Source organism: Manis javanica, chromosome X, assembly GCF_040802235.1.
Source record: "Manis javanica isolate MJ-LG chromosome X, MJ_LKY, whole genome shotgun sequence".
Classification (NCBI taxonomy): Eukaryota; Metazoa; Chordata; class Mammalia; order Pholidota; family Manidae; genus Manis; species Manis javanica.
In genome coordinates, this window is record NC_133174.1 from 112,852,211 (window position 1) to 112,878,283 (window position 26,073).

Here is a 26,073-nt window from a genome sequence, read left to right on the forward strand (position 1 = left end):
GCGACCTCCGGTCTCAGCTGGGCAGCGGACTACAAGAGGATCCGACGACGCTGCCTCCAGCGTCCTCACTCCCACTTCCTCGGCTCCGCGTCGTTTGAGTTGCAGTTCCGCTCCGGGAGCCGGGAGCCGGGACCTTGGAACCAAGAACCGAGACCTGGAAGCCTGGAGCCTGGAGCTGGGCGCCAGAAGCTGGGAGCCGGGCGCCGAGAGCCGGGAGCCTGACCCGAGAGAGAGCGGCGCCTCGCGCCCCAGCCAGTTTTCCAGGCCGCCGCAGAGTCCGCCCCCTCCGGCCAACCTGGGTAACTGCAGCGAGACACCGGACGGACGAAGGGCGTCTAGACTACGTCCAGCAAGGAATACATTTATATGCTGCTGCCTGTGACACCAGAATTGTTCAGGGGACTTTGAAGATTGCCACAGAAACAAAACACACTCATACCTACTTAAACCTACGGGAGAACTCTAATGTGTTGGGCCAATAGGCTCCACATCATCCAGTCAGAAAATCCTTAGTACAGTTAAAACGCACCTTGCCGATTATCCTCCATTTCAGATGTTCTCCCCTTCCCCTCCTTGCTTCCACCCGCGAATTCGGAAAAATCCCCAAAGCTCAGACCTTTGCTCATCCTTTACGTCTGCTCCACGTGACCTCTAAGCAAAGACCAAATATGTATTCCTGGCCCGGAGGCATTGCCTAATATATATACCCTATTGTTAACACAACACTAGCCCACAAAAACTTTAACTCAGCATCATTTCACACAGGTACCCGGGCTCGAAACTTCAAAGCCATATGCTTTATTCCTCTTTCTTAATTTTCTGTATCAATCAGCCAACAAACCTTGTTAATATTTTCTCTGGAATTACTTTTAGATTCCTTGTTTTCTCTCCATCGCACTGCCATCATTTTATTGTTAACCCTAGTGATACTTTTTTTTGGCCATTTTACTCTCTTAACCCTCAGAACATTCTTCCCAGAGTAATGTTACCATTTGCTCAAGAGTCTACAGTGGACTAGATATCAAGACCGATTTTAAACCTAGAGTAATTAAGACAATATGGTTTGGAGCTAAACCAATGAAACAGAATACAGAGCCCCCAAACAGACCCATACATATATGGAAAGTTGATATGCAAGGTATGTGACATTTGAAATCAGTGGGGAAAGAATGGATTATCCTCTAAATGGTACTGGAACTCTTTATCATCCATGTGGAAAATTATAAAATTAGATCCTTAACCTCACACCATGGAGGAAAAAATTAGTTCCAGGTGGATTCAACATCTAAACATGAAAAGCAAAACATCATAACTTTCAGAAGAAAATAGGAGAATATCTTTGTGACCTTAGAATAGGGAATGAGAATGACTACTTAAGATGCTAGACAGCACAAACAATAAGGGAATTGATAACACATTTAACTACATTAAATATCAAGATGTATGTACTTCAAGACAACATAAACAAGTTAAAAGACAACCCACAGACTGGGAGAATATACTTTCAAAGTGTCTAACTGACAAAGGCTAATCTATGAGGTTCTATGCTTCTCACTGCCATCACCTTTCTGACTTCCTCTCCCACCACTCTCTCCAGCCCACTACTGCTCATTGCTATTCCTAGGACTTGCCAGGCACACTCGTGCCTCAGGGCCTTGGCACTTGCTGTTCACTATGCCTGCATTCTCACCTCCTTCAGGTCTTTGTTAAATGTCACTTTTTCAGTGGGGCCTTCCTAAACAACTTTATTTAAGACTGCAACTCAACAATCGCCTTATCCAATTAAATAAACACATGCTCCCTATCCATCTTCTATGTTTATTTTTCTTTGTAGGACTTATTGCTATCCATTTTTCTATTTTACTTATCAGTTTCATTTATTGTTTCACTTCCCCCACTAGATGGAAGTTCCATGAGATCAGGGGCTTTGTTTTGTTCATAGCTGCATTCCCAGAACCTAAAATCATTCCTGGAACAAAGTAGATACTAGAAAAATACCGATTAAATTGATTAATGAATTAATATCCAGAAGATATGAGAACTCCTATAAATCAGTAAGAAAGAGAAAGAAATCCAGTAGAAAAAGTGACATAATATATGAACAAGCAATTCATATCGAAAGAAACCCAAATGGCCACTAAAAACATGAAAGGATGCTTCACTTTGTTACTATTCAGGAAAACTGAAAATTAAAATGAGATATCATTTCACAACCATGGTTTGGCAAACATTTTTTAATTTATTTTTTCCATTTTAAAGATGAGAAAACTGAGATTCAGAGAAGTTTAGCAACTTGCCCATTAGCTAGTAAAGGGCAGAATTAGGATTCAGGCTTATGTTTGTCAAACTCCAAAGCCCAAGCTTTTTAACCAAAAACCAAACACATGGAGTTCATTCAGTAACAAGAGTTTTTATTTAGACTGTTCTATGTGCCAGGCAGGCACTATGATAACTGATTTCCCTGAATTTTCACATTTAATCTGATGAAATTGAAGTCCAGAGCAGAAGGCTTGGGAACTTAAATAAGAAGGGAACAGGCACTGCTGGAGAGTGGTAGTGAATCCAGAAAAGCTAATAAAGGGTTTTAGAGCAACAGAGACAACCTACCTGGAAGTAGATGACATGAATTTCTATAGTGTTCCAAGTCAGCATGAGTCTGTAACATTCTCTGGCAATGCTCAAAGCAGGAGTAGAGAAAATATATCAGAAAGGGGCATTAAGCTTGGGAATTTGTATAGCAAGTAAAGCAGAAGTTCACAGGATGAGGGAGTGTAAGTGGTGTTTAGGATGCATTGAAATAGTTGACACTGGAGTCAAAGTTGGGTAAAGACATGTATCCTATCAGCCTAGGGCCAGCAGAGAGGAAGAAGGCAAGATGACTAATATAATCATTTCCCTAGGCCTGATCCAGCCGCAAATTGTTGTAGCTCCTTTTTTAGGATCACTTTGGGGGACTATGCTTACTTATGTGCTTCTGTATGTGTTTAATTTTTGTAAGTTAGCTAAAATATTATTTCATCCACCACTGTCTCCTGACTTAGCTATTGTTAATGATACCACTGTAGTCACCCAAGTTTGCAACTTCAGATTTATCACTGAGCCCTGATTCTCCTTCACCTATGATATCCAGTAACTCACATTTTGTCGGTTCTATAACAAAGTCCTTACTAGAGAGTTCTGATCATCCTCACCTATCATTATCATTTTGCCTAGCTAATAAAGGTCTTATGCCCTATACTTGTATTTACATACAAGAGATATCCAGTGCAAAAGGTTAAATGGTCAGTGAACAAAATTCAAATATGTGAAACTCTAACTTCAAGAAAACGTAAGTCTCACCACCTTCACTACCACCAACACTGCCACACACACACACACACACACACACACACACACACACACATGATTCAGTGGATGCTTAGTGCTGTCATTTATCCATCAGACCACTATAACTAAGTGCTTAGACCTTACAGGATTTTCGGAGACAAAATAAAAAAAGTGAGATCTTGAAAAGAGACTATGAAATACTAAAAGAAAACAGAAAACTAAAGAACAATAATCTAATTAAATGGCTACAAAATTTGACATATATCAAGTTCATTAATTATTAAATTTTGTATTTATTAAAAAATCCATTGTCTTTGAAAACAATTTTCAGGTTGGAGCTTCTCACTTCCCATGAATTTCCAAGTAAGCATAACGATTATGAAGAAATCACAGTCATTATCAATTAAATTAGCTGTGCACAGATAAATAATTTCAAGAGCAAAGTAACAAAAGCCACTTTCAAAAATTTATGGCAAAAGTATTAATATTTAATGCAGAATGTTGATGCATTTTAATATGTTTAATATGATGATAGTTGAAGCCTTCACAAATGAGAGAGCTTAGGGCCTGAAAAGGCAAAAACAGGCCTGCTTAACATAGATGAGGCTGGGGAGGAAGATTTCACGTAAGTGAGTCAGCAGCCAGAGAGGCTGGAAGGCAGGCTGAGCAGAGGCATAAATGATTCATTGATTTTTAAATCAACACTAGTTGAAAAGCCTCGTTTTTTTTTTATACACATACCCAACACAGATACTTCTTTCCACACAGAGCAACATGAAGAGCTCATTTTTATATACATATTTCCATTTGTACTCTTTACTCCTTATAGAATTTGGGGTGAGAAAGGCTCATTAGGTGGCCACAGGCAAGGCAGGCAAGTTAGGGTTAGGGGCAGGAGAAGCTGGCCTCCTTTGGCACACCAGGCCCTCCTTCCCCACTCTAAGTCTCACCTGCCCTTTGCTACTTGATTCCTCCCTGGCTAGTTTCTTAATTCCCTTTGCCATCCACCCCTATTTCATTCTCTTGGGCCAGGCTCTCCTTCCTGCTTTGAGAATCCCTAGCCAGGTCTGGCATTGCCCAGGCCTACTTCCCTTCTCCCCTCAGAAATTGAAGATGCTGCATTGGAAAACTACAGAGTTAGCCTGGCACTGAACACTCCAAGGATTCTGTCCTGAACATATCTTTTCAGAGTTACTTCCCACGACAATTCTTCACAAACCGTATGCTCTACCCAGCATTTCCCTTAGGAATTGAGCCCATGCAGCATTTAGTGGCAAGCAGATGGGTGTGCTCATTGACCATTCAGCTGAATATTGCTAACTTGCTCTTGACCTTTATAGAGTGTTAAATTTTTTTAATGGGCATAAGCTGGTTATTATATAGCTACAGAGAATCAAAGAGATGCTGATGTTGAAATACCATAAAAAAGATAAAAATTCTACAAATTCTCAAGCTGATACTAATCAGACCCATAAGCTGCACTTATCTGATCAAAATTCTTACATAACACATAAAGATTTCTCTAGTACTTCAAAAACCCTAAAAGAGAAAATAGAGTTATAGCTTAATTCAACTCAGTTTTTTTCTGTTTGTGACATTTAATCTACATTGTCATTGGATCCAGTGGGATGATCTCTGAAGATTAGCTGAGGTCCCTTCTATTGTCAACCCTGTGACCCTTCTTGATGCAGGCAGTGGCACATGAGGCTGGTCTTGCCTCTCACACAGGTGTCATGAAGGAAGGGCAGAACATAAGTTTGGCTTTTCAGTTATTGTTTTATGTCTCAGTTGAGGGCGTAAAACAAAAAGATTTAGGAAAAATAACTTGCTGGGGAAGATGTGTTATGTTACTCACCCCCATCCCTCCAGTCTTGTAGACAAGAGCCTCAGAACTGAGAAGGAGGCAAGAAGGAAAAGAGAACTTAGAAGCTGGGGTCTTGTGGTCAGGACAAGGGGAAGCAGCATTGGGTCAAGCTGTGTCAAGCTGCATGACAAGAGTTGACTGCTTCATGGATAGCAGCAGGGATGGATGATGGGGTGACTGTACATCTCAGGGAAGGCCAGAGGAAAATATATCAAGACCCCAAGGAGTGGATGCCTCTCCACCACCACTGCTATTTCAGTCATGCATAAACTCTGGAGTTCAAAATCAACACTAGGGTCACGAAGGGGTGGGCATTGAATCCTAAATCTGATTAATTTAAACAATATCACACATAAAATCCACATTGAATTGACTGAGTTTCTGTGGATGAATCTAGATTGGTTCCTGCTCTCAGGAAGAATGGTGCCTCTAGAATTAAGTACATAGGTAGTGCAAGCTCCTGAGCCTTGTCAGTCTTGCTGTGGCTGTATATACCTCACACTTAACACAGTAGCCATCTGATAGGAATCCGCAGAACGTATAAATGTCTCTTGCAGAAAATAATGTATGACTCAGAATTTTCCTAAGGGTTCTAAGCCTCAAAGCAAGCTGTGAAATGCTGCTCTAATCAATTTAACTATTTAACTTCTGGATCACATGCTACTTATTCTTACTTCCAGCTCCTTAATGCTGTCTTTTCCCCAATCTCCTCTGCAACTATACCTCCTGGAATCCTCTCTACTTTTCAATGCTCACCTACAAAGATCCTTCCTCTTTGAAGCTTTTCTCCTGTTCCTCCTCAGCTGGGAATGAATGCTGCCTCTTCTAAACAGTGTCTCTGTGTACATCTTACAGAACTTCTTGGAACTTCTCAAGGTCTGTTTTTGATATTGTTACAGAATGAATCAGCATATGATGAGCTCTGACCTTTCTTATCTTCACTCCCCAGCCAGTTCCTCAGCCCTTTATACTTATACTTTTTAAACATTTATGAAACAATTATTTGTATTTTCCTGCAGTGTATTTTTTCTTTCTCTTAATGTGCATAAAATACATGTATACAATGAGTATAAAATGAATGCTCATGTAACCTCCATCCAGGGACAAGAAATCAAATGGTGTTAGCATTTTGGGAGATACCCCAAAACCAGGCACCTCTGACTACCCCTTCTTTCTCCATCTAGAATTAAACCAGGGCTGGCATTGAGCCAACATGCTCTGATGAGGTATAAAAGTCTCTGTCTGTTTGGATTGGTCAAGATTTGTGTTATACTGGTCACTGAAATTTTTGAAGATCATCCCTGGATATACGCACTATCTTCACTTCTGTGATAATCACCTATTTGTTTTTCTTTACAGTTTTACCACTTAGGAATGCAGGAATGCAGCCATAAAAACTTTTGCCTGTTTTTGCATGTAGTTGTACATAGCTGCCATTTTCATTGATACAAAGTATCACATTGTATGTATATATTACAATTCACTCATTCTCCTGCTGGTGGTTTCCATTATTTGGCCATTATACACAGAAGCTGCTATGAACATTCTTGTACATGGCTTTGGGTGCACATACAAATGATTTTCTCTGGGGTATATTATCCTATTGGAACTACAGGGTGAAAGGTATTGCAGGATGGGATCCTCAGAGCAAAAGCTGAGGTGGAGTGTTGATTGCAAGATGCTTATTAGGGACCATCATCCAAGTTAGAAAGGCAGAGAGAAGTAGGACTGGGCAGAGGGAGCAGGCGAACTCCAAGTCTGATGAAGCCTGAGCACATGTGGCACGGGGCTGTGGAAGAAGTAGTGCCCAGAACTGTGTGTTCTGGATCAGGTCTCACTAATTTATGTTGCTACCTTGCTCACTCACCTTAGGAAGAGTGTATGTGATCTTGGCCAAAGAACCCTCTGCAGCTTAGGCAGACCCCCAAGGAGCTGGCCGCTGGAGGCTGTTGACAGCATTCTTCATTCCTGCACAGAATGTCCTTCCTTGAAGGAGCATCTGGGTGGCATGTCACTGTTTCTCTACAACAACAGGGTCACATAGGTGTTCAGCTCTAGTAAATAACGCCAAATTGGTTTCCAAAGTGGTTGTACAATTCATACTCTCACCTGCCCTGTCTGAGAGTTCCTATTGCTTCTCATCCTCACCAACTCTTGGTATTGTTAATCTTGAAAAATTTTAGCCATTCTAGTGGATGTATAGCAGTATCTCATTGTGGTTTTAATTTGCATTTCCCTGATTACTTTCAAAGTCAAACGCCTTCTCATATGTTTATTGCTTTGATGTGCCTCTTTTTTTCCACATGTGTTTGTTTTGCCTTCCTTAGGTAATGAGCCTCTTGCAGGTCAGCAAACAGTCTGATGCCCCCTCTTATGGTTTTTAAATGGTTGAAAAAATCCAAAGATTCTATGAAATTCAAATTCAGTGTCCATAAATAAAGTTTTATTGATACCTGGGCATACTCATGTGTTTACCTATTGTCTTTGGCTGCTTTCATGCTACAGCAACAGAGTTTAGTCATTGTGACAAAGACCTATGTTCCACAAAGCCTGAAATATTTACTATTTGACCCTTTACAGAAAAAGTTGGCTGATCTCTGTTCTAGATCACTGGTTCTAAAGTGTGGTCCTTGTACCAGCAACATCAACATCACCTGGGAATTTGTTGGAAGGGCAAATTCCTAGCCACACCCCAAACCTATTGCTTCAGAAACTCTGGATGTGGGGTCAGCCATCCATGTTTGAACAAGCCTTCCAGGTGATGTCAATGTCTTGAAGTTTGAGACCACTGGTCTGGACCTAGGACAAGAATCTAATCCATTGTCATTGCAAGTCATTAGAGACCTTGATAACTTGCTCTACCCATAGCGGGTAAGCTGTAAAAGAGTTTTGAAAAGCGTTATATAAATATATTATGCATGTGAAATTCAGCCAAAATGGACCCTTAGGACAAAATTAAAGGAAGAAAAATGGGAGAAACTATAGAGGGTAACATAGAATCTCAAGGGTACCTGTGGAGGGTGGAGGACACAATGTGGCTGGGGAGCCAGTCTCTGGACCCCTTTCCATCCACCTCATTTCATGTAGCTTTTTAACAAAGATGAATCAGATATGGGCCCAGCCCTCAAGGAGGTTAAAATGTAAGTGGGAAAGTGTCCTGACCCTCTTCTCCCTCATTTACCACCTTTCTTCGAACTTACCTTTGAGTAAGTGTAATTGCACCAATTTGCTGACCCTAATTAGTGAGAATGAACAGAGAAAATGACCTTGCCAAACAACAGTTCTGCCTTATTCCCACTTTAGGACTGACTTCTGGACTGACTTTCTCATATCCTGGCTTTTTCCTTGGCCCAGTCTGAAGCTCAAAGTATCACCTTGCTTTTTTCTTTTTGTTAATTACCATCCATTGAGTGCATATTATACGCAATGATAATGCTAAATGTTTTACATATACTTTTACATTAAATCTTCATAAAGCCACTCTGAGTTAGGTATTATTGCATCCGTTTTGCAGATGCAGATCTGAGGCTTGGGTTAAGTTATTTGATAAATTTGAACTCCAAGTCTTTCTGACTGTAGATCCCAAGCTGGTGATACTTGTGGTATTCTGCCTTTATACTACTCACCATTTGCTTCTCACAAACCCAATGCAAACTGCTTAGCATATGTTTCATGTTTTAGGGCATGCAGGGGTGTATACAATTTCAGGGTGGGAAATACTTAAAAAATAGGCTGTATCTTCTTTCTGAGCTAGGATTTGTGTGCTAACGTTTAAAAGTAGAAAAATCCTTTTACATACAACTTGAAATGATAGTGTTAAAAAAACTTCCTTAATCACGTAACATTATCATAAACAGCACAGAAATTTCTATTTTTGTTACATTACACATTAAATAACTGCATTGTCTCTTTAGTATAAAATTACTCTTTTTCCTTTTTTTATTCACCCTGTCTACTAGCTCCTACTCCTTGTATTACAGATTTTAACTTGTTTGGTTTTGAGCAATATTTTTCAATTCATCTTTTAAAATGTTATTTATTTATTATATAAGTATAAACACTTTCATCAGGGAAAATTAGACCTAATAGAAAAGCAAAAATAAGGAAAAGGGCACCCATAATTCCACCGGCCTCCTTTAGCTATTGTAAACATTTGGAGTAGAACTTTCCAGATTTTTCCTTGATGAAAATCTACTTACGTAAATAGGTTTTTTTGTTTGCAAAAACAGGATCATTCCATTTTGTCGCTTGCCTTTTTTCACTCAACAATATATTAGCAGCATATATCCATGTCGAGAGATATATTTACATAATTGTTCATAATGACTGCATAGTATTTAACTTACGATTATACTGTAAAATATTCCGCCAAATTCTTCTTCTTGGTAGTCTAAGTTGTTTCTGTTAGGTTTTCTCCCTCAGTGTGCTCTAACTGTCCTAAGCACCATTACCATTCTGAGAAATTACTTTGGGTACATGCAAGAATCCCAAATTATTCTATAACTCCCACCTCACAACATCTTCTATGTAGAGCTAAAGAAATCACCTGGCCATGCACACTACCAGAGCTTTAAGAATGACAGTGTCTCCTCCGAAACCCAGAGGAAACACCATGGAGACAGACAGCAGAATATTTTTCAACATGACTTCTGCTGTCAAGGAGGAAGCCTTGTGAAGAAGAGAGAAGTTAATGAAGTGGAAAGATGAGGTTGGAGCCAGACAGTCTGGGACTTGAATCTGGCTTCTGTCACTCAGTAGCTGTGACCTTAGGTGAGTTATTTAACCTAAGTCTCTGTTTTTTGATGTTTAAAATAAGGATAATGTTTATTTCATAAAACTACTAGGAGAATTAGCAATACCATATGTCAGGAACCTAGCACAGTGCCTGATAACAATACTCAATGGAATGGAATGTTGTGCTCAAGAAATGGGAGGTGTAATACTAGATATTACCATTACCTTTACCTTAATATACAGAGCGTCAAGGACATACCACATTTTTAAAAATGCCATTATCATAAATGTTTTTAAGAACATTGAGAGAGCTGACTGATATGAACAGAAGAGTTACTTAGAATACTGTAACCAGAAATCACAATTCTTTGTAGTAGCTTCTGAGGAACACTGATTAATGGGATCACAATGTGGTTTGAAGTCATAGTGTACTTGTAGTGATAAATTTCAGATACAGGATAAGAGAAAGAACACCAAGCCTTTGACTTTGCCTTCACAAACTTCATAAAAGTATTTAATACCACCACTGTACCTGTGTTCCGGTAGTTACTAAATAAGGCTGGCTTGCAAAAATGATTATTGGATGACTTCCACAATGTCATAATCTGCCAATATGGATGTATTGTCCAGTAGATTAGGATTCCTTTTCAAGTTACCAAATACGGCCTCAGGGTTCTCTATCAAAGGTTCTCCAACCTCAATGGAGTACAACAGTTAAAGATCATTTCAAGTGAAGACATTAATGGGGGAAATTAGTAGCAAATAGAGTAGGGTTTTGAGTAGGCTCAGAAATGAGGTGACTCTTATTGAACAAAGTCTACAGATCATGAATTTTAGGCAGATTTGCAAATAAGGATAGCACATGCTCTGTAAATAGCAGCTGTCGCCACAAGCCAAAGGGCAATATTTACATAAATTGACGCAAGGTCTATGGACCAAGCATTGACCTTTCCAGCCAAACTTATTTGGTAGCAGTGTCAGCCATATCATCTTGAAAAGGAAGGATCGCATTATACATACATGGAAAATTGCCAGTGCACAAATATGTTCTGCCCCCACGTTAAATTCTAAATTATTTTTTTGGAACTTGGAGCACATGTTCCCACAGAAAAGGTGCTATAAAGGGATGCTGTAAAGGTAATGGTAATATCTAGTATACATCTACCATTTCTTGAGCACCCAGTATTGTATCAGGCACTGTGCTAGGTTCCTGACATATGGTATTGCTAATTCTCCCAGTAGTTTTATGAAATAAACATTATCCTTATTTTACACATCCCGGATTGTCTCACAGAAGTACATTTAGCCACCGTGTAAGTGAAATATTGTACATTGGCAATGAGAAATACAATGAAACAAAGCATCCTTGCAAGCAGGAACACATCCACACACAACAAATATTTCTTAAGCCTTTCTCCTTCGAACTCCCAGGCAATGAAAGGGGAATTCTATCCTCCCATAGCTGCAGTTTGGTGGGAAAGAAATCTTTCACTACCCTTGTCTGGAAGGATCCTTCTCAAGTCAGGTAGATGCATGCATTACAGCATCCTTCTCTTTAAAGTACTTCTTGAACTTTCCCACCCAACCTTTAATGACTGAGGAGATTAAACAGGTAGTGGGGAAGGAGTAGAATGTCTAAGTAACTGGAGGTCTCAATCTTTTATCTGAAGACACTTCAAGCTGTAATTCATTCCTTAATACATCTGCACATTTTACTAGAAAAACATCGCGTTTCAAATAATTAGCTAAATAACTTAATCCTACCCCACTTTTCAACTAAAGTTGATGCTCCAGAAATGTGAACCATTTTTATACTTATGAGTCTCTGTACCCACTGGATAGTACATTTGTGTACTTTAGGATGAGAAACAAGGGCACTAGGGTTTAATGAAAGTAAAATCAGAGCAGAGCTAGCACCACCAGCCTCTCCTTTCCTCTCTCAAGGCCTCCTTTAATCACCAGTGTCTTGGTCTTTGCCTCTTTTTCTCTGTTCAAGACCAGACCCTGGACAGGATCTCACACTCATTCACACTAAGGTGTAAGTGACCAATAATAGCTAAAATATCAAAACGTTTTTGCACAAGTATTTGCTCTGTTTAGTGAATTGTAGGTTTTGTGATTGTTGTTTGGTACACTATTTTCTTTATGTTTTGCTATATTTTGTCCCTAATAACTGATTTCAGTTATTAATCAAAAGAAATGGTGAGGAAAAATAGAAACGATACTTTTTAATTACATTGCATACTGTTACACTTTACCAACTGCTTTTATGTCTAGCATCATGCATATTACTGGTGTGGAATTACTACTGAAGAGTAATGGGGCTACGAATAGCACACACGCACCAAAAAATCAAAGTAATTCAATCCAACTACTAATATTAGGTACCTACTGTGAATTGCCCTAGGTTCTTTGGGGACATTGACTTTTCCCCCAGGAGTTTTAAAATGCATTGGTGAAGGCAAAAGTCGCCCATTGGCCATCTGCGAGATTTCAGAGTTGAAAATCGAGCAAGTATACATAAAACCCAGGAGTCACGCTTTGCTTTCTAAGTGAATGTTTGCAGCTGCGATCGAGGTTCAAGGGGTGCTTCTCCTTCTACAGAATTTACGAAGGTGAGAAAAGCACTACCCATCGCCCCTGAGGGACCTGAGGAAGGGCAGTTCCCAGAGGGTTCTGGGCTTTGCAAATGGTGAGAAAAACCATCTACCATACACTTAGAATCAGAGGAAAAGTTCTTTGTGCAAGAAGGGGAGAGCGCCCCAAGGCCCAAGGTACAAAGAGCAGATTAAAGGGAAAAAGGATTCCTTCTGCACACATCTGCGAGGGGAGCCCAGGCTGACTGTTGGGGGCGTGTGGGAAAGGAGATTTTTTTTTAAGGGGGCCGCAGGCTTCTGGGTTCCCGCCTCCACCTCTTGTCCACGCCCCACACTCAGGCAACAGTTGGTCGTGCGGGGCCGGCCCGGGCTCTGGATGGGGAGGGGGAGTCTCGCGATCGTTGAGGGGGGGTGGAGGAAGGGGGTAGGGCGACGGGGGGAGGCCATGACGTAGGGTGGGTGGACGGAAGTGGGGCAGGGTTGAGGGTTATTTAAAGAAGGGGGGGGCGAGCGAAGGGGCTGAAAGCGGAGTGATTCCCCACCCTTGTTCCATCTAGCTCTTTCCAGCGAAGCCACTGCCGCCGCCCAGGAGCCCTCGTCCCCTTACTCGTCCCCCTCCTCGTTCCCGCCCCAACGCCATGGAGCCGGACACCGCTGCAGTGGCAGCCACCGTGGCAGCCGCTGATGCGACCTCCACAATCGTGGTCCTAGAGGACGAGCAGCCAGGCCCGTCCACTTCTAAGGGGGAGGGAGCGGCCGGCGCCGCCACCGAAGACACCGTGGCCACGGAGAAGGGCGAGAAGAAGGAGGTAAATAGGAAGGGGGTGTGTGTGTGCTTCACAAATCCTGTGCCGGGCCCCTCCGAGGGGCCCAAATCCTGATCTTTCTCCACCGACAGGTAGCCGCGGCGCCCGGCAGCGATGGGGGCGACGGGCGCGCGGCGGTGGGGGCGGTGGAGCGGTGCAGCCTGCGCTCCCCTCCCCCTTTCCTTCTCCCCGCTTGAGGGCGGGGGCGGGGCCGGGGCGCGGGCGCGGCGGGGTGGAGGTACCTGGTATCCCATGCTCTGGGGTGGGGGCGCCCTCGACGGCCCCCGGCCCCCTTCGCATTCCCGGAACTGGGGGAACGGGGTGGGGGATGGGGCTGTGCAGGAAAATGCCTCCGCCTCTCCCTCTCCTTTCAGTCGCTCCCTCCCCCCGCTTCCCGTCGGCCTCTGCCTGGGAAATCTGGGCTCTTCAATCCCACACTCGCGCAAAAGAGATTTTGCTGGAGCTTATTTTATTAAATTTGAATTTCAAGGTGCGGGTGGTTGGGAGGCGGAGGACGGTAGGAAACACTTTTCTTTGATTTGCCCATATCGGCCTGATGAATGGTATGGGGAAAAAACCCTCATCCCTTGTTCGTTTGGTGCGGGCCTGCTAAAGCGGGGGTGTCACCCCGAGAAAACGAGCTCTTCGCGTCGTACTCCCACAATCCAAACCCCAAATTTGGGAACCGTGGACGCTGGTTTAGGAAAATTTCCAACGTGGGCGCCCTCACCCTCGCCTGCCCCGCCCCCAAGGGTATAGGGTTTCACTCCGGGGCCACCCAAATGGTCCCCCAGACTGGCCCCACGCCTTCCACGCTTCCGCCTCCCTCTCCTAGTGGGCGCTGCTGGCCCCTGAACACATGCAGGGTTTTTTTTCTTCAAATTTTTTTAACCCAGCGTCTCCAGGATGAGCTGCTGCTAACGTGCATAAGGGAACCACGCTGATACCTATTAAAGCCAAATCCAGAAAATAAGTATGATCTCCATAAGGCATATTTCGTATGGACCAAGACATGTAAATAAAAGTAGGAAATGCGTTGAAAAATTGAGATAAAAGATTAAGATGGGGCATAAGGATTTTTGTTGTATATTAAAACTAGAATGGATCGTTTATGGGTGGATTTTTTTTCCGTTTACGAGTAGACATATTGTAATTAAAAACGGTAGGTGATTAAAATTATACTTTAGCGATCTCAGGTGGCTTTGTCTGAATCATATGATACTGTAAGACAAATGAAAAGCTTTTGAGGGAAATTCACACCTTTCACCGTGAATTAGAGTAATTTTAAATTCAGTTGCTTAAGTGACATGTTTTGCTGTTGCAAGGTTGACTAAACAGACAATTGCGGTACTAAGTGAAAACGTGGAAAACAGATCTATCCAGTACTTGGATCAGTAAGACAATATTGGTGATTAAAGCTGGGCCAGAAACCAAGCATCAGAATAAATCAAATGTTGGGAAATCCAGAAATGCAACTAGGCGCCTTCTATTCCCTAGCCTGGGCAAATGTAAGTGCTGAACACTTGTATGACAGTAAAGGTTTTTGAATTTTCAGGTTGTATATTTTTGAATTGTGAATCAGTGAAAATTGGGCATGTGTAAAAAACCTATACAATCTCTTGAGTTGATGCATATATATTCTTGAACTCCAGCCTCATCAGAAATTGCCCTAATAGTACTGCATTTGTCTACTCAGCATAGGAAAATGAGGTGCTTCCTGGCAGGGACTCCGGATATCTGAAGTTTGGTACTTTAGTCACTTTACATCTTTAATTTTCCTTTAACATCTAAATAGTACCAAAGCATCTATTTCACTTCTTCATTTGTGCTATTCCTTCAAATAAAGTAATTTGGTACTCTGCCTCTTCCAAATCGAAATACGTTGCACACTACCTTGACTCCTTAAATCGTATTCTAAAAGGGCATGTCCTTTTCCTCATGTCCATCAGTTATTGTACTCTGGCAGGGATACGAGGCATTCAAGATCTAAGAGGCTGTTTCCCCTCAATTAAGTAACCACCTCCCAGACACATTCAGTATTGTGTTCATTTTTAAATAATTTTTCAAGCTCCCTCCTCAATTGACAGGCTGTTAGCTATCACTTTTTAAACACTTCACCTACTTTAATCAGAAAAATTGTTTATGATCAAGGGCATAGATATAACAAAATCATGAAACCATTTAAAACAACTGTAAAATACAAAAATACAAGTGATGCAGCAAAGAGGTAAATAATTACACCTAAACACCAAGGAAAAGGGATGTTCCTGCAGTGGAACTCATGTTTTACTCCTGGGCTACTGCCATCCCTTCTTGCTGTTGACAGTGTGCTTTCTTCTCGCGGTCTTTCCCATGTCACTTGCTGCTTTTTTAATTCTCTGTAGTATAGAAAGCCAGATTATAAAATTTACTAGAATCGTATATCAAATAAAAGAAAATAAGCTCTAAATGAGAGCATTTTCATGATACATAAAGTGAGACAATATATTGACTTGTGACATTTCGCTACAGAAAAGAATTTTTGCTTACTTTCTGGTTCTCAAACTTCCTTGGTTTATCTGACAGTTGGATAACCTAACCCTGTGGAAATTGGAGTTGGTATTTTGGGTAATGAAAACGTCAAGAAAAAGGTCATGGTCTTTAAGATAGGGGATCTTGATAACCCTGTGCTGCATTCTCATGGCATCTAGTCTACCAGATGATAAAATCCGTAAGGAATTTATTGGAATATCTTAGTCACCTTTTATCTTTTCTGGTATGAGAAATGTATTTTTGAAAACATGTATGAAGGAGCAAGTTTAGAAAGTAGGTGTTTTAAAATTTGTTGTGGAAGATAGTGCCAATTAAGTAATTATCCACAGCTTTTAATAGCATGCTCAAGATTTTAATTAGCATACAATTAGATTTTTATGGTATTCTACTGCAAACTAAGCAAAATAAGGAGTAAAATGTTTTTCTAGTATTAAAGCTTTCATTTTCTACAAGTGAAATTTACAGGCCACATTATTAGATCCATACTTGTGTATATGAGGGGGAGTAATTTTTGCTACTTTGAAATTTGAAAACTAGACTCAATTTAGCTTTTCAAGGAATGATAAAGGTGCGATTTAATTACAATTTTCCTTTACTTACTGCTTTGAAAATAAAATAGGATTTATAGTGTATGTGACAGTTTAAAAGTGTGGGATTGAGGGGATTTTAGCAGTTTTCTGTTCTCATCCATCCAGGATTACATTCAAAACATCCCACGCGGATGACATCCATGAGATGCTGTAAATCAAGACTGCTGTTTTTTGGACTAAGACTGAAGAAGAATATCTGATCAGTGCTCCAAAGTAGAACCCTGACAAGACCAAATTCTGTTATCTTAGTTTGGATTTACTCAAAACAAATTTTAGTAAATGTTGGAAGACATATTTGTTGACTATTGGGAGCATATTTTTCTTACGTTTAAGATCACATTTTGTTGTTGATGTATGACCTCTAGGTTTTCAGGAACAAATTGACAAAAGCCATGAGTAAGTGGACATAATTTCTTTAGTTTTCACAAACAGATTTGTGTTTTGACTTGAGCAAAGTCTTTGTTAAAAGTCAAATAGTCTCAGGTTTGGTATTTTTTTAAGTGGCTCACTTAATTTTAATATTTTTAAGTGGCTGATTTATGTTAGTTTTCACTAAATTACAGCTTTTTAAATAACAAAGGTTAATAGTTCATAGCCCTGAGAAACTGCTTCTACAAAATATTTATATACTATAGTTTAAAATAGTTTTCTTTCCAGTTGGAGAAAATTCACATAAGCAAGAAGTTTCAAACTGCACTATTTCATTATTTTAAATATAAGTGATCACGTTGTGTTACATAAAAAAGTTTATATGTTCTAATTAGAATATGAAAACAAAAAAATAGTGTCTTTTCAGTAACAGAAACCAGTCTTTTCTTCTGAAAGTCTGGCTTTTTTCCATTACATAAAGAAGTGTTTCTGAGAATTAATATTTACTTTCCTTGAATTCTTCTGTTCATGGTTGATAATATTAGCATAGTCTATATTTTAAATCTCCTATTTAATGCTTATACATTTTCTTACAGTTTAAATTAAAAAACAGGTGAAAAGGCTCAGGGTTTCACCTCTTGGTTTTTATTTTAATTAGTATTATTTCTCTGGCTTTCACAATTCATTGGGTTTTTTTTGTTAGACCTCAGGTGCACAGAACTGGATTAATCATAAGCCCTGCTTCATGACAAGCTCTCATCACTGGTTCATGTATGGCTCATGTTAATTTATTTAGTATTTAAATTGCCTTTTACTTCAAAGGAGAATGTTGACTACTTTTAATACCTTGCTTTACAATTTGATGATTTCTTATAAATTCTAGAAAAACGTTACTCCATTTCAACTCAAACTTGCTGCTAAAGCTTCTAAATCTGAAAAGGAAATGGACCCAGAATATGAAGAGAAAATGGTAAGTATATTCTAGGGTAGGATAGTGAATATGTAGCTGATTTCTATAGGGGAGATGTGAAAGGTTAAAATATACATGTGTATATATAATGGGTACAGAATCATAGATTTTAGAATTGGGAAGTAATTTAATATCTAATCCATTATAAATAGATTTATGTTGAATAAGTGAATCTCTTCATTTTTATATGAGGAAATAAAGGATCAGAGAAGCTATATGGAATAGTTGGGAACAGAAGCCATATCTCTTCACCTTTGTTCAGTGCTCTTTACACCATAATAAGGTGTTATATGCTAGAGATAGTTTATCCACTGAGTGAAAATATCAGTGATAATATCAGTATGGTTGAGAGAAAGCAGGTCACAATGCCACTGGTACATTTTTTTCCTTCCTTGCTCCTTGCTTTGGATATATGAATATATGATACATAAATGCTACACATTATAAAACATACAATGTGGTAATACATCTTGAGGAAGGATATTTGCCCAGCTCATGAAAATATTACATATTTAAGCAGTATAATCTTAGTTATGCCCACCTACTGCTTTATTATACATTTAATTATTTAACTTTAAGTCACTGAAATCCATAATTTTAATTTCAACTAGACTTCTATGCCTTGGGAACTTTCAAAGCCAGTGAACTTGGTTAACTTAAAAGAGAAATTAACAGGTAGTTGAAACTAAATTTTTTTGTTGAGTGGTTGTTTTTGCAGGAATATTGTAAGCATAAGAAGAGATGAAGTACATTTTTTTGGTTGTTCACAGCGATTTTACAAAACTCCCTGTCTTAATGTTTTAAAGCCACATCTAACATAGGCAGTTAATGTTTTAACAAATCTAAAAACAACATTCCAGTGAGGACAACATAAAATAGAAAGGTTTTGGCTTCCTGCCAGCCACTGGTCTGAATATATTTGTCTAATTCTTGTATTTATGTTAATGAACTCTTATAAGTTTCTGGTGTTATTAATTATGCATCCTTCATTAGCAATCAAATCCTCTTTACACTGTGGTCAGAAAGTGACTGGGAATTTAAAAAATCATCTTTTTTTTCTTTATCTAGTATGATGTATAATCTTTTGATCTTCTAAGATTGTTAATGAAAAAAATTTATTGCACTTAATATGGTACAAATTATATGAGCTTTTATAAATTATTGAGAAATTATATGCCAATTTTTAATAGTTAAGATACATTAACTATTTCCTTTATGTATGTGTGTGTGTTCATTTTTTCCCCTAAATCCTGCTCAGTTTTTTTGTTTATTTATTTATTTTTATTTTGTTATCATTAATGTACAATTACTTGAACAACATTATGGTTACTAGACTCCCCCTATTATCAAGTCCCCACCACATACCCCATTACAGTCACTGTCCATCAGCATAGTAAGATGCTATAGAATCATTACTTATCTTCTCTGTGTTATACTGCCTTTCCCGTGTCCCCCCCACCCCGCTATATTATGTATGCTAATCATATTGCCCCTTTTCCCTGTATCCCTCCCTTCCCACCATCCTCCCTTGTCCATTCCCCGTTGGTAACTGTTAATCCATTCTTGGGTTCTGTGAGTCTGTTGCTGTTTTGTTCCTTCAGTTTTTTCTTTGTTCTTATACTCCACAGATGAGTGAAATTATTTGATACTTGTCTTTCTCTGCCTGGCTTTTAAATCCTGCTCACTCTGGGGAGAAATTTTATATATTGTTAGCATAAAATTCAATTTTCCAGGTTACCATAATTGAAGAGAGAAACGTTTGTTACATTCTTGTGCCATGACAGTGAAAATATTTGGGATGAGATGACACTGTTTTCTAAAATTCCAATTATGTCTAGATGCAGCTTAAAAATTCTTAAGAGTTCAGTTTATGGTGTATATATATATATATCATATATATATATACACACATATATATGTATATAAAATACATAACAGTTAATAACTAGTGTTTTATATTTATTTGGGGTATATCATATATTATGATACTTAATTTTGTTAACTGTTTAGGAAAAGAAAATCATCATGATTTGGAAAGACGATTTAGTTTTTGACCATGGCTCTTTAAACAGGGTACTTCCCATTAGGGTATTTACTAAGTCTGTCAGATCACTTGGCTTCTATTCAAACTATCTGAAAAAAGCATTTTCAGATACTTCTAACTTAATAGCTGTGGGAGCTTGGGCAAGTTACTTAGCATCTCTGTACTTTGGTTTTATCATCTGTAAAATGGAAATAATATCTACCTGATAGGTTTACTAAGAAAACTAAATGGGTAGTATGCTTAAAATGCTTAGAATATAGTACAAAGTAAGTGTACTTATAAATGTTTGTTAAATAACTTTGAATAAATAAAAAAGAAAATCATTACATTTTCTTTTGTATTGAAAATTAGAAAGCAGACCGAGCAAAAAGATTTGAATTTTTACTGAAGCAGACAGAGCTTTTTGCACATTTCATTCAACCTTCAGCGCAGAAATCTCCAGCATCTCCTCTGAACATGAAATTGAGACGTCCTCGGATAAAGAAAGGTGACAAGCAGAGCCTAATTTCTGCTGGAGAGTAAGTTGACATCTCTCCCTGCTTCCTTTTCTCTCTCCTTCCTTCTCTTCCTCCTGTCCTTCCTTCTCTCTTCCCTCATACTCTTTCTCTCTTCTCTTGTGCAGTATGATTATGTATTCAGAAAATAAGGTTATTGTCAGTGTAAATATATTTCAGAGCAACAATATGTTTTTTCTCACTAGAAGTCAATCAGTAAAAATGTAGTTGGCTCTACCAACTTCTAAGCAAGCCCTGAGATAACTCATTTTTTCATAAAAGATACTAACAATGTAAACTGACTTAATTGATGCCTTAGGATTTGGGTTGAGTATGAAGGTTTTTTTTCATTTCAGCTACCGCCACAGGCGCACAGAGCAAGAAGAAGATGAAGAACTACTGTCAGAGAGTCGAAAAACATCCAATGTATGTGTTAGATTTGAGGTGTCACCTTCGTGTAAGTATTTCATCACATTGGTGTTTTTTTCAGTTCGGTTTTAGAAAAGTTTGACTCGATTGTATTAATGAACATGTGAGACAGGCTTGATTTTTTTCTTTTTTTCAGATGTGAAAGGAGGATCCCTGAGAGATTATCAGATTCGAGGACTGAACTGGTTGATCTCTTTGTATGAAAATGGAGTCAATGGTATTTTGGCTGATGAAATGGTAAGGAATAAAAAACACATCTTTAGTTATCAATAATTTTTACATTAATTTGAAATACCTGAGCTCAGTTGCCCCCCTAAGGCCTGGAGGTGCATTGCTTTATTTAGTTATAATGTAAAAGGCATTTGTAAACTCTAGAATTGTTTCTTTACCTAACCTCTAGAACATACACTTACACAGGTCACAAAATTCTTACTGAAATTTCTTCAAATAGTTGAAAACACTTCCTTATACTTTTGTTTTTGTTTGCATTTTGGCTTCCAGGAAGCTCAGAGCCAACATGAATGCTAAAATGGAGTGCCAGTGTAACTCTTAATTGTCTGCCTATTGTGTCTTTTGTGCCTTTTTGTGTTCTGTACCTTCTAGTCTTACTTGCCTTTGGTCTTTCTTTATTTCTATTTTACCATTAATTTGGCCCCATGTTGTCACTGTAGGCCACCTGAAACTTGTTTTCATTATAGGTCATCTGAAATCCTTTTGGTAATGAGGTCAGGTATTTAAGTCAAACAGTGAATGAATCAATAAATAAACATAACAGTAAATGAATGAGTGCAAGCTTGAATGAATGTAAATATCTTGATGTTTGAGCAGTCAGAAAGTGAATAAATGGAATAAAGAACAAGAAGTGGTCTTGATAGGGGTCGGGAGGGAAGTAAACTAAGGAATGATGGACATACAAATAAAACGACTAAAGAGAACAAATAAGGCCATTTTAGATGCTAATTCAGCAGATCAGGGAAATATATGAAGGCTTAGATTGGTATTTTAAGACCAAATGAATAAGATAGCATTTAAGAGAGGGCAGGGGGAGTTCTGGATATATATGATAGATGACCCAGTGATACTCATATCTATTTGACTCCAGAGTCATATTTGCAATCCCTCTGATCCAGGAGAGCCATGTGACAGTTTATGCTCTATAGTGTGTAGTGTAGTAGTCAAGCCCCTAGGTACTCATCCCTGGCTGAGCAACTAACTGTTAGGTATGTGGCAGGAGGTTCTTTAAATCAAGGGTCTGTAGCTCCTTACATTTAGTGTTCCAGGTTGCAGACTACAGTCAGCTCATCGGGTGAGGAGCTTGGTTAATTGGACAACACAAAGCCTAGGATTATTTGCCCTAAGGACCTCTTGACTGCAGCCTATCCAAACATGAAGGGTGTAAAGATATTAAATATTGAGCTTAATAAAAAAGGGAAAGGGGGAGGAGCCAAGATGGCTGTGTGAGTAGGACAGCAGAAATCTCCTCCCAAAAACATATATAGTTTTTAAAATACAACAAATACAACTATTCCTAAAAGAGAGACTAGAAGATACAGGACAACAGCCAGGCTACATCTACACCTGCGAGAATCCAGTGCCTCACGAAGGGGGTAAGATACAAGCCGCAGCCCGGCGGGACCCGAGCGCCACCCCTACCCCAGCTCCCCAGTGGGAGGAGAGGAGTCGGAGCTGGGAGGGAGAGGGAGCCGAGGACTGCTAAATACCCAGCCCTAACCATCCGTACCGGTAGTGTAGACACACAGTGCATGGGGTGCTGGATACTAGGGAAACAGGACAGTAAAACCTGTGAGCGGATCCCTGGGACAAAAGAAAAGCGAGTTCTTTTTGAAAGTCTTAAAGGGACAGGGGCCTCACAGCTGGACGGAAGCATCGCGGCACAATCAGCCCAGCAGGTGGGAATCCTGGGGAACTCTGGGTGCCCTAACCCCTGGGTGGCAGCGCAGCTTGGAGGCCCCTCACGGTGATAAACAGCCTCCCGCCTGTTCCCCCTCCGGCGTGGCCTCGCCATAGCAGAGCAGCAGCCTGAGGCTGGCCACGTCCACAGCAACCACGGAGCTTACTCCACAGCAACTGGGCAAGAATCAGAGCCCCCTTCTGCACGCAACTGCCCAACACAAGCCGCTAGGAGTCGCCGTTCTCCAAGGAAAGGAAGGTGAGGAGCAAGCAGGAAGGGATTTTGTTCTCCCAGCTAACACGCGCCAACTGCTTATGACTGCCTCTATCGCCATGAAAAGGCAGAAGGATTTGATACAGCCCAGACTAACCCAGACACCCTCCACTGAGAGGGAATCTGAGGAGATAGATTTAACCAATCTTCCTGAAAAAGAATTCAAAACAAAGGTCATAACCATGCTGATGGACTTGCAGAGAAATATGCAAGACCTAAGGAGGGAGAATACAGAAATAAAACAATCTCTGGAAGGACTTAAAAGCAGAATGGATGAGATGCAAGAGGCCATTAATGGAATAGAAATCAGAAAACAGGAATGCACAGAAGCTGACAGAGAGAGAGATAAAAGGATCTCCAGGAAAGAAAGAATATTAAGAGAATTGTGTGACCAATTGAAACGGAACAATATCTGCATTACAGGGGTACCAGAAGAAGAAGAGAAAAAGGGATAGAAAGTGTCTTTGAAGAAGTAATTGCTGAAAACTTCCCCAAACTGGGAGAGGGAATAGCCTCTCAGACCACGTAAGCACACAGAACTCCAAACACAAGCGACCCAAGGAGGACAACAAAAAGACACATAATAATTAAAATGGCAAAGATCAAGGACAAGGGCAGAGTATTAAAGGCAACCAGAGAGAGAAAAAAAGTCACCTACAAAGGAAAACCCATCAGGTTATCATCAGACTTCTCAGTAGAAACCTTACAGGCCAGAAGAGAATGGTATGATATATTTAATGCAATGAAACAGAAGGGCCTTGAACCAAGGATACTATCCAGCACGATTATCATTTAAATATGAAGGAGGGATTAAACAATTCCCAGACAAGCAAAAGTTGAAGGAATTTGCCTCCCACAAACCACCTCTACAGGGTATTTGAGAGGGACTGCTCTAGATGGAAGCACTCCTATGGCTAAACAGATGTCACCAGAGAAAATAAAATCACAGCAAAGGAAGCAGAACAATCAAATACTAACTAAAGGCAAAAAATAAAATCAACTACCCACAAAAGCAGTAAAAGGAAACACAAAAGAGCACACACAAAAAACAAACAATAAAAAAACTACCCAAGAGCAAAACTCCTGGGACAGATGGATTTATTGCGGAGTTTTATCAGACATACAGAGAAGACATAATACCCATTCTCCTTAAAGTTTTCCAAAAAATAGAAGAAGAGGGAATACTTCCAGACTCATTCTATGAAGCCAGCATCACCCTAATACCAAAACCAGGCAAAGACCCCACCAAAAAGAAAATTACAGACCAATATCCCTGATGAATGTAGATGCAAAACTACTCAACAAAATACTAGCAAACCGAATTAAAAAATACATCAAGAGGATCATACACCATGATCAAGTGGGATTCATCCCAGGGATGCAAGGATGGTACAACATTCGAAAATCCATCAACATCATCCACCACACCAACAAAAAGAAGGACAAAAATCAAACGATCATCTCCATAGACGCGAAAAAGCGTTTGACAAAATTCAACATCCATTCATGATAAAAACTCTCAGCAAAATGGGTATACAGGTCAAGTACCTCAACATAATAAAGGCCATATATGAAAAACCCACAGCCAACATCTTACTGAACAGCGAGAGGCTGAAAGCATTTCCTCTAAGATCGGGGAACAAGACAGGGATGCCCACTCTTCCCACTGTTATTCAACATAGTACTGGAGGTCCTAGCCAGGGCAATTAGACAAAACAAAGACATACAAGGAATCCATATCAGTAAAGAAGAAGTCAAACTGTCACTATTTGCAGATGACATGATATTGTACATAAAAAACCCTAAAGACTCCACTCCAAAACTACTAGAACTGGTATCGGAATTCAGCAAACTTGCAGGATATAAAATTAATAGACAGAAATCTGAGGCTTTCCTATACACTAACAATGAATAATAGAAAGAGAAACCAGGAAAACAATTCCATTCACAATTGCATCAAAAAGAATAAAATACCTAGGAATAAACCTAACCAAGGATGTGAAAGACCTATACCCTGAAAACTACAAGACATTCTTAAGAGAAATTAAAGGGGACACTAACAAATGGAAACTCATTGCATGCTCTTGGCTAGGAAGAATTAATATTTTCAAAATGGCCATCCTGCCCAAAGTAATCTATAGATTTAAAGCAATCCCTATCAAATTACCAACAGCATTCTTCAATGAACTGGGACAAATAGTTCAAAAATTCATATGGAACCACCAAAGACCCCAAGTAGCCAAAGCAATCCTGAGAAGGAAGAATAAAGTGGGAGAGATCTCGCTCCCCAACTTCAAGCTCTACTACAAAGCCACAGTAATCAAAACAATTTGGTACTGGCACAAGAACAGACCCACAGACCAGTGGAAGAGAATAGATTCTCCAGACATTAACCCAAACATATATGGTCAATTAATATACAATAAAGGAGCCATGGACATACAGTGGAGAAATGACAGCCTCTTCAACAGCTGGTGTTGGCAAAACTGGACAGCTACATGTAAGAGATGAAACTGGATCATTGTCTAACCCCATACACAAAGGTAAATTCAAAATGGTTCAAAGACTGGAATGTAAGCCATGAAACCATAAAACTCTTAGAAAAAAACATAGGCAAAAATCTCTTGGACATAAACATGAGTGACTTTTTCATGGACATACCTCCCTGGGCAAGGGAAACAAAAGCAAAATGAACAAGTGGGACTATATCAAGCTGTAAAGCTTCTGTACAGCAAAGGACACCATCAATAGAACAAAAAGGTATCCTACGTTATGGGTGAATATATTCATAAATGACAGATCTGATAAAGGATTGACATCCAAAATATATAAAGAGCTCATGCACCCCAACAAACAAAAAGTGAACAATCCAATTATAGAATGGGCAGAGGAGCTGAACAGACAGTTCTCCAAAGAAGAAATTCAGATGGCCAACAGGCACATGAAAAGATCCTCCACATCGCTAGTCATCAGAGAAATGCAAATATAAACCATAGTGCGATATCACCTCACAACAGTAAGGATCGCCACCATCCAAAAGACAGACAACAACAAATGTTGGCACGGTTGTGGAGAAAGGGGAACCCTCCTACACTGCTGGTGGAAATGTAAATTAGTTCAGCCATTGTAGAA

At 39.7% G+C, this 26,073-nt stretch overlaps 2 protein-coding genes across 16 annotated transcripts in view; one reads left to right on the forward strand and one right to left on the reverse strand.

The window, feature by feature from the left end:
- Window positions 1-13,696, reverse strand: part of OCRL (OCRL inositol polyphosphate-5-phosphatase) — a 70,186-nt gene extending 56,490 nt beyond the window's left edge. The window contains exon 1 of the mRNA XM_073227848.1: window positions 13,571-13,696. The gene's annotated coding sequence lies outside the window, so the exon portion shown is untranslated. The remainder of the gene's footprint in view (window positions 1-13,570) is intronic.
- Window positions 12,980-26,073, forward strand: part of SMARCA1 (SNF2 related chromatin remodeling ATPase 1) — a 284,916-nt gene continuing 271,822 nt past the window's right edge. For 6 of the 15 annotated variants that reach the window (XR_012127464.1, XR_012127463.1, XR_012127461.1 and 3 more), the window contains exons 1-5: window positions 12,981-13,331; window positions 17,703-17,789; window positions 20,185-20,351; window positions 20,684-20,784; window positions 20,893-20,993. Coding sequence is in view for 8 of the 15 variants with exons in the window: in XM_073227843.1 (XP_073083944.1) it covers window positions 13,161-13,331; window positions 17,703-17,789; window positions 20,185-20,351; window positions 20,684-20,784; window positions 20,893-20,993 (627 nt within the window). In the remaining 7 variants the exon portion in view is untranslated. Of the gene's footprint in view, window positions 13,332-17,414; window positions 17,591-17,702; window positions 17,790-20,184; window positions 20,352-20,683; window positions 20,785-20,892; window positions 20,994-26,073 lie in introns of those variants that run through there. The other 9 variants (XM_073227844.1, XM_037016923.2, XM_037016926.2 and 6 more) reach the window with 4 other exon arrangements.